At 40.4% G+C, this 13885-nt stretch overlaps 1 protein-coding gene across 1 annotated transcript in view; it reads left to right on the top strand.

Annotated features, from left to right (window-relative positions):
- Positions 1–13885, top strand: part of COG5 (component of oligomeric golgi complex 5) — a 269636-nt gene that overhangs the window by 13493 nt on the left and 242258 nt on the right. Inside the window, exons 4-5 of the mRNA XM_024761085.1 lie at positions 479–533; positions 633–702. Coding sequence (XP_024616853.1) covers positions 479–533; positions 633–702 — 125 coding nt within the window. The remainder of the gene's footprint in view (positions 1–478; positions 534–632; positions 703–13885) is intronic.

Genomic DNA, 13885 nt, shown 5'->3' with positions numbered 1-13885 from the left:
GGATCTTCCTGGACCAGGGCTTGAACCATGTCCCCTGCATTGGCAGGGGGATTCTTAACTACTGCGCCACCAGCGAAGTCCCATGCTTCTTTTTTTGTAATTGTAGTACAATACACATTAACATGAAATTTACCACTTTAACCATTTTAAACTATATAACTTAGTGCTATTAATTACATTTACAGTGTTGTGCAACCATCACTATCCAGTTCCAGAACTTTTTCATCACCTCAAATGGAGACCCTGTACCCATTAAGCCGTCACTCCCCATTCCTTGTCAGACTTCTTTAGTGGAGCAAGGTTAGGACGGGGAAGACTAGTTAGAGGTTTTTGCAGTAGTCTAGGTAAAAGATACGGGTTGGATTATGATGATGGCAGAAAAATATGGAAAAATTTCTCTATTTTTTTCTTTTAACTTTTTACCCAATTTGAACCCTCGTAAATTTGTAAAGTAATGTAAGCTGTTATGTTTTCCTAGGTGTCCTTCAGATGATGCAGACAAGAATTGGGGCTTTACAGGGAGCTGTTGATAGGTACTGTTGTTCATTTTGTAAATGAATAAAATGGAAATATTTTTATCCATTGATATTTTGAAGATGATTTTGTCACTCCTCCTTCTGTTTTTCCTCTAGGATGAAAGCAAAAATTGTTGAGCCATACAATAAAATAGTAGCCCGTACTGCTCAACTAGCAAGACTTCAGGTAGGTTCTCACTTGTCATTTCTTTGTACTTTTACTTCATTTTGTCTTTATAAGCGAGCAAATTTCAAGAGAATGAATTCTGAGGAAGTAAGAGAATATGAGAGAAAACGGGAAAAATACTAAAGAGCTTTAAAAGAAGATACTCAGTTTAAAAAATAAAAATCTAAACTACTATTCAAGTGAATTATTTTCACTCTTATTATTTCAGTGTATTACTAACTTTTTAGAGTTCAAAATTATTTCTCTTAATAGAGAACAGGAAGAAACCTTTTATCCTTACAGTTTGCTATGATACAATGTAAGGAACCCAAACCTATAACTTCTGTAATACAGCGGTCCGCAACCTTTTTGGCACCAGAGACCGGTTTCGTGGAAGACAGTTTTTCCGCGGACCGGGGAGGTGGGGGTGGGGGATGGTTTCACATGATTCAAGCACATCACGTTTATTGTGCGCTTTCCTTCTTCTTGTTACACTGTACTACATAATGAAATGATTATACAGCTCACCATAATGCAGGATCCGTGGGAGCCCTGAGCTTGTTTGCCTGCAACTAGTTGGTCCCATCTGGGGGTGACGGGAGACAGTGACACCTGAAGTGTGTGGCTTATGTCTAGTCTACCCTGTAGTCTCGTTTTGATTGCTGTCACTGCAGAAAACCCTGCTTCACAAAGATAGGATGTTGGAAACAGAAACAGGCTTTTCAGTGCTTTCGTGGCAATCTCAGGATATCCCATCTTGACTTTAATCCAGAATGTATGGAGATTTGAAGTTGTCTCAAGCATACTTTTAAGGCCACCGTCATTTACAATCTCAAGCAGTTGATCCTCTTCTAGCACAAAGTCGATTCACTGGACTTATTCACAAATGGGTCGCAGATCCACTCTTTCCCAGTTCGGGGGTCTTTTGTGGCTGGGAAGTAATGCTCAAACTCTTTTGAAAGCTGAGATGGGTGATCATGCACCAGCTGGGGGGAAGAAGGCCCTGGCTCAGCCTCTTTCAAAATCTCTGCTAATATTTGAAACATGTCAAAAATCCTAGTGTTCACTCATTGCCCCCATAATTCCAGTTTGGCTTTGAATGCAGCCATTGTATCTGCCAACTTGAACACAGTGGTCGTTCTCCCCTGAAGTGACCGATTGAGTTTGTTGAGCAGGTTGAATATGTCACACAAGTAAGCAAGTTTTGTGACCCCATTCTGTGACACTGAAATGTGCTGCCAGGGGTGACTGTTTTTCTAAAAGAAATCTCTGGAGTGGCTCTCATAACTCAGTAACTCTGGCCAGTGATCTACCTTTAGAAAGCCATCTCATTTCTGTGTATAAGAGAAGACATGTGTGCTCTGTGTCCATCTCCTCACAGAGCTGCGTGAGCAGACGTGAGTTAAGGGCATGTATTTTAATATGGTTGATAATTTTAATCACATCCTGCAAAACGTTAATAAGTTCAGGTGACTTTTTTCAGCTAGCCAGCATTTCCCTATGGGTGACACAGCGTGTAGACTCACATTCAGAAGCAACCGCTTTGACCCAAGTGGTGAAACCAGAAAGCCATCCAGTCATGGCAGCCGCTCTGTCCGTGCATATATCGACACAAAATGACCAATTCACTTTTCCTGATATGTAGTCATTCAAAGACTTGAAGAGTTCTGCAGCTATTGTGTTGGTTGTCAACAAAAGTTCACATAACATATCCTCATGCACATCCTCCTGAAAGACATAACGCACAAAAACAAGCATTGTTGCCTTGTTGTCAACACCAGCAGACTCGTCAACCTGGATTGCATACCATGGTGACTCATTAATCCTCTCTAACAATTGTGCCTCAGTATCCTCTGCTGTTTCATCAATTCGTCTAGTTATGGTACTAGCCAAAAGAGGAACACGTGCCACGTTTTGAACTGCAGCCTCTCCTAAAAGTTCATGACAGATGTCCTTAGCAGCAGGCAGGCTCAACTCTTCACCAGTGGTAAAGGGCTTTTTCTTAAAGATTTATTTATTTATTATTTAGTTAGTTAGTTTATTTTTGGCTGTGTTGGGTCTTAGTCACGGCACGCAGGATCTTCATTGAGGTACGCGGGATCTTTCATTGCAGCGCGCCGGCTCTTTGTTGCAGTGCACAGTTTTCTCTCTAGTTGTGGCGTGTGGGTTTTCTATTCTCTAGCTGTGGCGCACAGGCTCTGTAGTTTGCGGCACATAGGCTCTCTAGTTGAGGTGCGCAAGCTCAGTACTTGCAGTGTGCGGGCTTAGTTGCCCTGCAGCATATGGGATCTCAGTTCCCCGACCAGGGATCGAACTCGTGTCCCCTGCATTGTAAGGCGGATTCTTTACCACTGGACCGCCAGGGAAGCCCAGTAAAGGGCTTCTTCTTAGAGTCTTCTGCTGTCTCATCATTGGGTCTTTCCCCCCTTTCAAAAAAGCTCTCCAGCGACATTTGTTTTTTCCTCATTTTGGCTAGGTTAGCTTGTGGGCTTACCCACACTGTGACTGAGAGAAGTGCACAGTGCAGGAAAGAGGTGCAGACAGAAGTGGTAAATAAAATAATGGGCAGGCCATGCGCAGACTGAAATAAGTGTCAGTTTCTGACTTAAAGCCTGCCACCACATGCAGTTGTACAATTGAAGTACATCAACTCACTTGCCACTGTAAAGCCTGCCACCAGATGCAGCTTGTCACTTTCCACTCACTGGTAGAGTTTTGATATGAGTCTGCAAGCAGTTGATTTATTACGGTCTCTGTGTAGTCAAACCTCTCTGTTAATGATAATCTGTATTTGCAGCCACTCCTCGGAGCTAGCATCACTGCGTCAGCTCCACTACAGATCATCAGGCATTAGATTCTCATAAGGAGCGCACAGCCTAGATCCCTCACGTGCGCAGTTCACAGCAGGGTTTGCGCTCCTATGAGAATCTGATGCTGCCACTGATCTGACAGGAGGCGGAGCTCAGGTGGCAATGTGAGCGATGGGGAGCGGCCGTAAATACAGATGAAGCTTCGCTCACTCACCCACCGCTCACTTCCTGCTGTGTGGCCTGGTTCCTAACAGGCCACGGACCGGTTCCGGTCCGTGGCCTGGGGACCCCAGCTATAATGGATATTTTAGTATTTTAATCTTTGCTATTTCTGGGTCAGTTTTTGTCAGTTGACCTTTCTTCTTGTTACGGGTTTTATTTTTATGCTTCTTTTCATGCTTGGTAATTTTTGATTTTATACTGGAAAGGTGTGTTTTGTGTTCAGGGGTCTGGATTTAAAAAAATTTCCTTGAAATGGTGTTGGACTTTATTCTTGTTCACAGTTAAGTTACTTGAAATTAGTCTGATCTTTTTGAGGATTGGTTTTAAATATTTATTTATTTAGCTGCATTGGGTCTTAGTTGCGGCTTTCAGGATCTTTGCGGCACGTGGGATCTTTGCTGCAGCATGAGGGACCTTTTGTTGCGGTGTGCGGGCTTCTCTCTAGTTGTGGTGCATAGGCTCAGTAGTTGCGGCACGTGGGCTCTCTAGTTGTGGCACGCGGGCTTAGTTGCCCCCTGGCATGTGGGATCTTAGTTCCCTGACCAGGGATTGATCTCATGTCCCCTGCATTGGCAGGAGGATTCTTAACCATTGGACCACCAGGGAAGTCCCCAAGGATTGGTTTTAAATCTTTGTTAGTGCAGGTTCAGAGCATCCTTTAGCCTAGGGGTAATTTAGCCATGTTTACTACTAGGTCTTTCCACTATGAGCTCTGTGCATTGTTTCTTTCCTTGTGTTTCCTCTTACACATGCACAAATTGGCACTTAGCCAGAGACTTGAGGCCATCTTTCTGCACATCTCCCCAACCTCTCCTTCCTGGCCAGTTCTCTGCCCATAGACTCTAGCTCCTTTTGGCTTTCCTGAAATCTGATCTGTTTCCACACTTCAGAGAGACTGTCATGTTCTGTTTGCCTTTGCTCTGCTTCAGCTAGAAAATTGTCTTCCGGCAGTAAATTGGGATGGTTGTTTAAGCTCATTTTCTTTATCTTATTTCTCCTGTGCTATTTTTCAGTATCTGTTGTCTGAAAATTTTATTTCATGTATTTTGTTCAGTTTTCTAGTTGTTTAAGATGGGAGGGTAAATTCTGCCCTATTATTCCATCATTGTTAGAAGTAGAAATTGCCTTCATTAAAAAAAATTGAATTGTAAGTCACATACTATAAAATTCACCACTTTAAGGTACACGTTTAAGTGTTAACTGAGTGGTTTTTACTATATTCACAGGGTTGTGCAATCATCGCTGCTAATGCCAAAACATTTTCATTACTCCAGAAAGAAACCTTAGGCTCAGTAGTAATCACTCCTCCTAACCCCTTACCCCTCGCCCCTCCCCAGCTTTCTAATCTGCTGTCTGTCTGTGGACTTGCCTATGCTGGATATTTCATATAAATGCGTCATACATTGTGTGGCATTATTTTGTCTGGCTTCTTTCACTTACCATAATGTTTTCAAGGTTTATCCATGTTGTAGCATGTGTCAGTACTTCATTCCTTTTTATGACCAAATAATATTCCATTGTACGGATATACCACATTTTTGTTTATCCATTTATTTTGCTTGCCTATCAGTTGATAGATACTTGTTTCCGCTTACTGGCTATTATGAATAAAAACTGTTACAAACATTTGTGTACAAGTTTTTGTGTGACGTGTTTTTTTCGGTTATCTTGGGTATATACCTGAGAATATATATGCTAGGTCATATGCTAACTCTGTGTTTACCATTTTGACGTATCGAATCAATATATGAACACCTTAAACTTAAACAATGTTCTGTGTCAATTATATTTCAACAGAGCTGGAAAAAACTTTTTGAGGAGTGCCAAACTGTTTTCCAAAGCAGCTGTACCATTTTACATTCCTATCAGCTATATATGAGGGTTTCAATTTCTTTCTCACCAAGACTTGTTTTCTTTTTAATATAGCCATCCTATTGGTTATGAGTACTATCTCATTGTTTTGATATGAATTTCCCCAATGACTAATGATACTGAGCATCTTTTATTGTGCCTATCGGCCATTTGTATATATTCTCTGGAGAAATGTCTATTCATATCTTTTGCTCATTTTTAAAATGAATTATTTGTCTATTCCCACTCTCCCTCCCTTCCTTTCTATACTTGGCATATTGTGTTCTGGCTTCCAATTTAGTTGTTGAGAAGCTGTCATTCTGACCTGGTCTTTTGAAGGTAATCTGCAGGTTTCCTCTGGTTTCTTTTTTAAAAATTATTTATTTACTTATTTTAACATCTTTATTGGAGTATAATTGCTTTACATTGTTGTGTTAGTTGCTGCTGTATAACAAAGTGAATCAGCTATACGTATACATATATCCCTATATCCCCTCCCTCTTGCATCTCCCTCCCACCCTTGCTATCGCACCCCTGTAGGTGGTCACAAAGCACGAGCTGATCACCCTGTGCTATGTGGCTGCTTCCCACTAGCTATCTGTTTTACATTTGGTAGTGTATATATGTCAATGCCACTCTCTTCATCTCAGCTTATGCTTCCCCCTCACTGTGTTCTCATGTCCATTCTCTATGTCTGCATCTTTATTCCTGTACTGCCCCTAGGTTCTTCAGAACCATTTTTTTTCTTTTTTTAGATTCCATATATATGTGTTAGCATATGATATTTGTTTTTCTCTTTGATTTCCTTCAGTTTCAGAATGGTTTCTTTTTATTCATTTCATGTTCAATTTGTTTTTCTTCTTCCATCTGTGAGTTTATCTCTTTCATCATTTCTGAGCCGTGCTTTCTTCAAGTATGTATCATTCTCTCTCTCCTTTGTCTTCGATTCTGATTAAATGTACACTCAACTTTCTTTATCATCTAAGTCACTTACCCTCTTTTCCTTACTTTACATTTTTTTCCTTTTGCTTGCTGTTCTCTGGAGTTTTTTCTGATTGGTTATCTACTTCATTAATTTATTCCTGACCACTTCCTGTGGTTAAAATAGTCTATTATTATTTTGCTAAGTTTTGGTTATTGTGTGTTTTATTTTTAGAAGTTCTATGTTTCTTTTCCTAAAGTGCTATATGACCTATTTCTTTTTCCCTGATTTTGATTTCTTTGAATATATTCTGCTGAAGTATTCTATTGCCTTACTCTGGTAGGTATAGTATTTGTAGTCTTTGTGGGTATGTTTATCTTGGTGGTGCTTGCTGGTTCTGTCTAATGGAGTCCAGTTTTCCTGGGTGCCTGGTTATTTTTTGCTGTGTTGGACATTTTATTTGAAAAGTTATTTTTTAGAATATTTGAGTCCTTCAGAGAGGATTTGTTTTGTTTTTCTATGGCAGCAGAAATCGTTACCAGTCCAAGAACAACATTAAATTAATCAATTTTAACTCTCCTCCTCCACTTTGTCTCAGAGGCTATCAAAATGTAGGATCTAATTTTCCAGGACTAGCAAGTGATCTCAGATTACAAGTGGATTTGCTTCCTTTCTCTTTGGGTTCACTGTGCTTTACTCTTGGCTTGGTGTTTGTATCCATACTATCATTTCTTTGATGCTTTTGAGACATTTTTACATTTTATACAACAGTTTTAGTTCTTAATGGTAAGCTAAAAACATAGTCTGCCATTATTTTATTATTATCATTAATTAATTTTTTGTCTGCGTTGAGTCTTCATTGCTGCGTGTGGGCTTTCTCTAGTTGTGGCAGGCGGGGGCTACTCTTCATTGCAGTGTGTGGACATCTCATTGCGGTGGCTTCTCTTGTTGTGGAGCACGGCTCCAGGTGCGCGGGCCTCAGTAGTTGTGGCATGCAGGCTCAGTAGTTGGGGCTCGTGGGCTCTAGAGCACAGGCTCAGTAGTTGTGGCGCATGGGCCCAGTTGCTCCATTACACGTGGGATCCTCCCGGACTGGGGCTCAAACCCATGTCACCTGCATTGGCAGGCGGGTCCTTAACCACTGCACCACCAGGGAAGTCCTAGTCTGCCATTATTGAAAATAAGAAACTTACGTGTCTTCTCTTTTTTATAAAATAAACATCAGATTATTTTTTTCCCCTGATAAAATTATTCAGTACTTCCTTAACACAAAAGAGAATGAAGTCTTAAGTCCTAAATGTGGCATGTAAGTCCCTTCATGTTATTGCCTCTACTTGCTTTTTATCAACTTTACCTTTTGTCATTCTAAAAAAATTTATTCTGGATACTAATCACACTGAACTACTTACTGTTCCTAAGTGTGCTGGAGATTCTCACATTCATTCCTTTGCACATTTTTTCCCCTAACTCAGAATGTTCTAGTCACTCAGCAGATTCTAGTCAACTCGTCTGTGAAGTCCTCTCCTGCCCTTCTGACAGAGCAGAATATTTACTTAATTTACTTTATTTTATTTTTTTGGTCACAGTGTGCAGCATGTGGGATCTTAGTTCCCTGACCATGGGTCAAACGCGCGCCCCCTGCATGGGAAGCGTGGAGTTTTAACCAGTGGACTGCCCGGGAAGTCCCAGAATGTTTATTTTTTCATTTCTTTAATATCCTGTAGATGTTTCCATTATAATACTTTCTACATAGTTTTCCCCTTCCTCATACTCTCCTATAAGACTAAGCTCCTTGAAGGCTATGATAATATTTTAATATTTGAATGTCTAGCCTTAGCGTAGTGTTATGTACCATATTAAATGCTTAAGAAATGAGTTAAATAATTTGTTCCTTGGTCTGTGCCTTAGTTGTAATGTTTTTAAAAAATATGTAGCATATGTGACTCAACATATATAATACTAAAAAACTTTAATGGACTTATAAATGTCTCCTATAACAATCTGAGAAATATAGCATGTGAGAAGAGTTTGAATGTCAGTCTTTTTCAGAAGGATGAGAGATACAGGTTATTTCAGAGATAACCACTTAAGGGTATGTGGGGCAGTGAGGATACATAGAAACCTGTCTTAACAGTCAAAGAGGTATCGTGGGACAGTGGAATATGGCTTGGCCTACAATAATATCCTAACAATCACCCTTTGCTGCAACTTAGGTCCTGCATCTCTGTCTGCTACTTTTTCTTACTGCCACTATGGATTAACCCTCATTCTCCTTTTCACTTGCTCCTTGTTTCACTCTTGGCTTTTTTGTGTCAAGGCTTCTGCTCTATCCTGTACACCCACTTTCCTAAAGAGAACAGTGTCTGTTTGTAACAGTTTTGGGCAGTTCTTGCACGAGACAGTGTGATAGGTCATTGGTGATAGACTTCGTGGCATAGCATTGAGCTGGCATTGTTTCTCTGATCTAGTCAGCTGTGGCTAAGGTCACAAGGTCATATGACCTGAAATACCATGAACCACATATAAGGAGCTGCCCAAGCTACTTTCCTGAAGAAAGGGTGTGGGCACTGCAAGTCCTGCTGAGAGCGTTGGAGCTAATGTTTTACTTTTATGCTGAAATATACATTAAAACATTACTTCCATAGTTAAGTTGGGATTTAAATATTGCTTTTGAGATTAACTTTTTCATTTTGTACTAAAAATCATGGCCTTAAGTTAACTGGATTTTTTTTTTTTAATACTGTATTTTGACTTTTTTTTTTGCCATCTAATTATTCCCTTTATTTTAGATCTCTGGGAGATTTTCGCCGTTTTATATTACGTGGAGCTGGGAGGTCTCTTGTGGACCAGTGTCCTGAAGTTGGCTCTCCCACCTCAGAGGCACAGCACTGACTCCTGGCTGCAGCACCAAGAGCCTTTCATCCACACGGCTCAGAATAAAAGGGAGAAAACGTTGAAAGAAAGAAAGAAGGAAGGAATTAAGGAAGGAAGCAAGCAGGGAGGGAGGAAGGAAGGAAAGAGGGAAGGAAGGAAAGAAGATAAAATAAAGTAAGATAAATAAAATAAAGTTATTAAAATAAAAAATAATTATTATGAAAAAAAATTTTTTTTAAAGAAAAGAAAAGATAACGGACAGGTAGAACCCTAGGACAAATGGTGGAAGCAAAGCTCTACAGACAAAATCTCACACAGAAGCATACATACATACACACTCACGAAAAGGAAAAGGGGAAAATCATAAATCTTGCTCTCAAAGTCTGCCTCCTCAATTTGGGATAGTTCATTGTCTATTCATCTATTTCAGAGAAGCAGGGTACATTAAGTTGATTGTGGAACTTTTTTTTTTTTTTTTGCGGTACACGTGCCTCTCACTGTTGTGGCCTCTCCTGTTGCGGAGCACAGGCTCCGGATGCGCAGGCTCAGCAGCCCCGGCTAATGGGGGTAACTGCTCCGCGGCATGTGGGATCTTCCCGGACCGGGGCACGAACCTGTGTCCCCTGCATCGGCAGGTGGACTCTCAACCACTGCGCCACCAGGGAAGCACGTTTGTGGAGCTTTAATCCGCTGCTTCTGAGGCAGCCGGGAGAGATTTCCCTTTCTCTTCTTTGTTCTCACAGCTCCAGGGGCTCAGATTTGGATTTGGCCCGCCTCTGCATGTAGGTCGCTGGAGGCCCTTTGTTCTTTGCTCAGATAGGTCGGGGTTAAAGGAGCAGCTGCTTAGGGGACTCTGGCTCACTCAGGACGCGGGGAGGGAGGGGTACGGAGTGCGGGGCGAGCCTGCGATGGCAGAGGCCGGCGTGATGTCGCACCAGCCTGAGGCGCGCCGTGCATTCTCCCGGGCAAGTTGTCCCTGGATCCCGGGACCCTGGCAGTGGCGGGCTGCACAGGCCCCCGGAAGATGGGTGTGGATAGTGACCTGTGCTTGCACACAGGCTTCTTGGTGGCGGCAGCAGCAGCCTTAGCGTCTCATGCCCGTCTCCAGGGTCTGCGCTTTTATCTCCGGCTTGCGCCCGTTTCTGGAGCTCCTTTAAGCAGCGCTCTTAATCCCCTCTCCTCGCACACCAGGAAACAAAGAGGGAAGAAAAAGTTTCTTGGCTCTTTGGCACGTCCAGACTTTTCCCCGGACTCCCTCCCCACTAGCCATGGTGCACTAGCCCCCTGCAGGCTGTGTTCACGCCGCCAACCCCAGTGCTCTCCCGGCGCTCCGACTGAAGCCCGAGCCTCAGCTCCCAGCCCCGCCCACCCCGGTGGATGAGCAGACAAGCACTGATCCTCTGTGCGGGAATCTCTCCGCTTTGCACTCCGCACCCCTGTTGCTGTGCTCTCCTCTGCGGCTCCGAAGCTTTCCCCGTCTACCACCCACAGTCTCTGCCCGCAAAGGGGCTTCCTAGTGTGTGGAAACCTTTCCTGCTTAACAGCTCCCTCCCACTGGTGCAGGTACCGTCCCTATCTTTTGGTCTTTGTTTATTCTTTTTCCTTTTGCCCTACCCAGGTACGTGGGGGCTTTCTTGCTTTTTGGGATGTCTGAGGTCTTCTGCCAGCGTTTAGTAGGTGTTCTGTAGGAGTTGTTCAACGTGTAGATGTATTTCTGGTGTATCTGTGGGGAGGAAGGTGATCTCCACGTCTTACTTTTCCACCATCTTCCCCTCGTCCCCCCCAGTATTTTGACTTTTATTTATTTTTATTATTATTTTTTAAATTAATTAATTTATTTTTGGCTGTGTTGGGTCTTCGTTTCTGTGCGAGGGCTTTCTCAAGTTGCGGCAAGCAGGGGCCACTCTTCATCGCGGTGCGTGGGCCTCTCACTGTCACGGCCTCTCGTTGCAGAGCACAAGCTCCAGACGTGCAGGCTCAGTAGTTGTGGCTTACGGGCCCAGTTGCTCCACGGCATGTGGGATCTTCCCGGACCAGGGCTCGAACCCGTGTCCCCTTCATTGGCAGGCAGATTCTCAACCACTGCGTCACCAGGGTAGCCCCTGGCATTCTTTTTCTTACGATAGAATAGACTAATATGTAAGGATGGTATTAACTAAGAAAAGTGATTATGCTGCTTATATCTTCTTTACGGACTTCTCTCTAATAAAATGAAATTTTATAAACATCTTGGTCTTTTGGACATAGATGGAAATTAACTTTTAGTTTAGTAAACTTTAAAATGTTTTTGTATATGAAGACATAGGGGTGTTACAGCACTGTTCAGGAGTATTAGTATTCGTGTGCGTCACACGATGTTTTGATTATAGATTTCTGCTTAATTTTAAGCAATACATTAAAATTTAATTTGTTAAATTAAACATTTAAGTTCACTTCTTTGCGTTCAACTCCAGATCTTAAACATGTCAGAATCATGCACTTCTTTTTTTTGCCTTTGTTTACTACAATCTTTTGACAGTAAGTTTTAAGAATCTTATTTATTTTTACCACCTAGCTAGATATGTATTCAGGATAAAATTTTTTTTTCATGTGTATTTGGGACTTTAAAATGTATGGAAAATTTCAAGTATTCTAATTCAATAATTATGTTTAGAAGTTACATATCTCATCACGTTTATGCGTGAGTAAACTGAGGTTCTAAGAGTTACTTGCTGAAGTTCATATAGCCATTATGCAGCAGTGTTAAGATAAAACAGAATTTCTTTCTCTAAATTTAGTATTCTGTGCTTTTGATTCGTAAAAAAGTAGAAGATACAATTTCTGTTTTTCAGAAACTTGTTGTAGGTAGAAAAATTAAAATCAAATCTAGGTTGATGAAGCACAGATGAAAGCACTGGACTAGGAGTTATGAGACCTGACTTCACTCTTCATCCCTCTAGCTGCATGGTCATGAACAAACTTTAGTTATCTTTTTTTCCGGCTTTGAGATATAATTGACATATTACGTGTACATTTAAGATGTATAATGTGATAATTTGGTACATGTATGTACTGTGAAATGTTTACCACAGTGAGGTTAGTAACACATATTTCACTTTACATAATTACCATTTTTGTTGTTGCGGTCATGGTGGTTTAGTATCTTTTTACAGTGAAAGTTTGGACTGGATCTGTGAATTCTCTTCCAGCTCTAAAATGCTGCGATTCTATGAAACTGTGATAGTTTCTTTTTTGAATGCTTTTATTTTTTATGGTTATGTAAGCATGACAGGTCAGGATTGTTTGTGTTTAAGATAAACACTTTTTATATTTATTATTGTTGTTAAATATTATTAATTTTAGCCCTAATATTAGCCCTAATTTTCTATACTCTTATTGTAAAAAATATTACACTACTGTATAGGGGCAAGTAGGTTGAATAACTTTGGTCAAATTATTATAAAGGAAGGGAGAGAAAAGAAAAAGAAAAATGTCGAGGTACAGTTTGATATCTTTATTTCCAGTATTTAATTTTTCCTGAATTGACTCATATGCAGTCTTACCTTTAGGAAGGAAGTTCATCTTAGAAATTTGTTGCCATTCAAACTGCTTTGAAGTCTAAGGGCTCTTTGGAAGTTTATTTATGTTTTAACCATTTTTATTCTGTTCACTTTGACTAGACATTTCCATTTTAAACTTTGGGGAAACGTTAATGTTTCTGTTTAATCTTTTTATTCTTTGAGATCTTCATTTAAATGCATGTTGTATAAGAAAGCAAGAAAGAAATAGCTATGAAGTTGTTTTTGCCTTGAACGTAAAATCCCTATGATTGTACCCTCAATTAGAAGAAAGTACTTCTACATTTAATTTCTTTTGCTTTTTATCCCCATTTCACTCTCTTTGCAGAAAGCCTTTTCTTTCTTTGAGCAGAAGCTTCTGACTTCATCTATATACATGAATACAGGAGTTGAATTTAATTATCACCCCAAGAATCATCTCTATCTTAGCTCTTTTTGGTAACATTGTTTGCTTATGAACTGCCTCAGAGTTTTTCAGAAAGAAATTCTTAAGAGCTTATTATCCCTTACATAGAATATTTAAATTTTTTTAACTTCAACATTATGTAAGAAAATGAGTTTTTAAACTTTCAAATCTTATAAGTTTTTAACACTTCTAATCATGTTTTCAAAAATATAACAGCTTTATTGAGGTGTAATTCACATATGTACATATAAGTTTTTTTATCTTTTTAATTTTTTGCATTTTTTATCATTTCACTTTTTAATTTTTTAAGTCACACATGTATTAACTTTTCAATTTGAAGTGTTTTTTTTGAATTTTATTTTATTTATTGTACAGCAGCAGGTCCTTATTAGTTATCCATTTTATACACATCAATCCCAATCTTCCAATACATCACACCACCACCCCACCCCCGCCACTTCCCCCCTTGGTGTCCATACGTTTGTTCTCTACATCTGTGTCTCAACTTATGCTCTGCAAACCAGTTCATCTGTACCATTTTCTAGGTTCCACATATATGCGT

This window comes from Neophocaena asiaeorientalis, unplaced genomic scaffold, assembly GCF_003031525.2.
Source record: "Neophocaena asiaeorientalis asiaeorientalis breed wild unplaced genomic scaffold, Neophocaena_asiaeorientalis_V1.1 scaffold508, whole genome shotgun sequence".
Lineage (NCBI taxonomy): Eukaryota > Metazoa > Chordata > Mammalia > Artiodactyla > Phocoenidae > Neophocaena > Neophocaena asiaeorientalis.
Note: the sequence above shows the minus strand (reverse complement) of the source record. Positions and strands in the feature narration are given on the sequence as shown.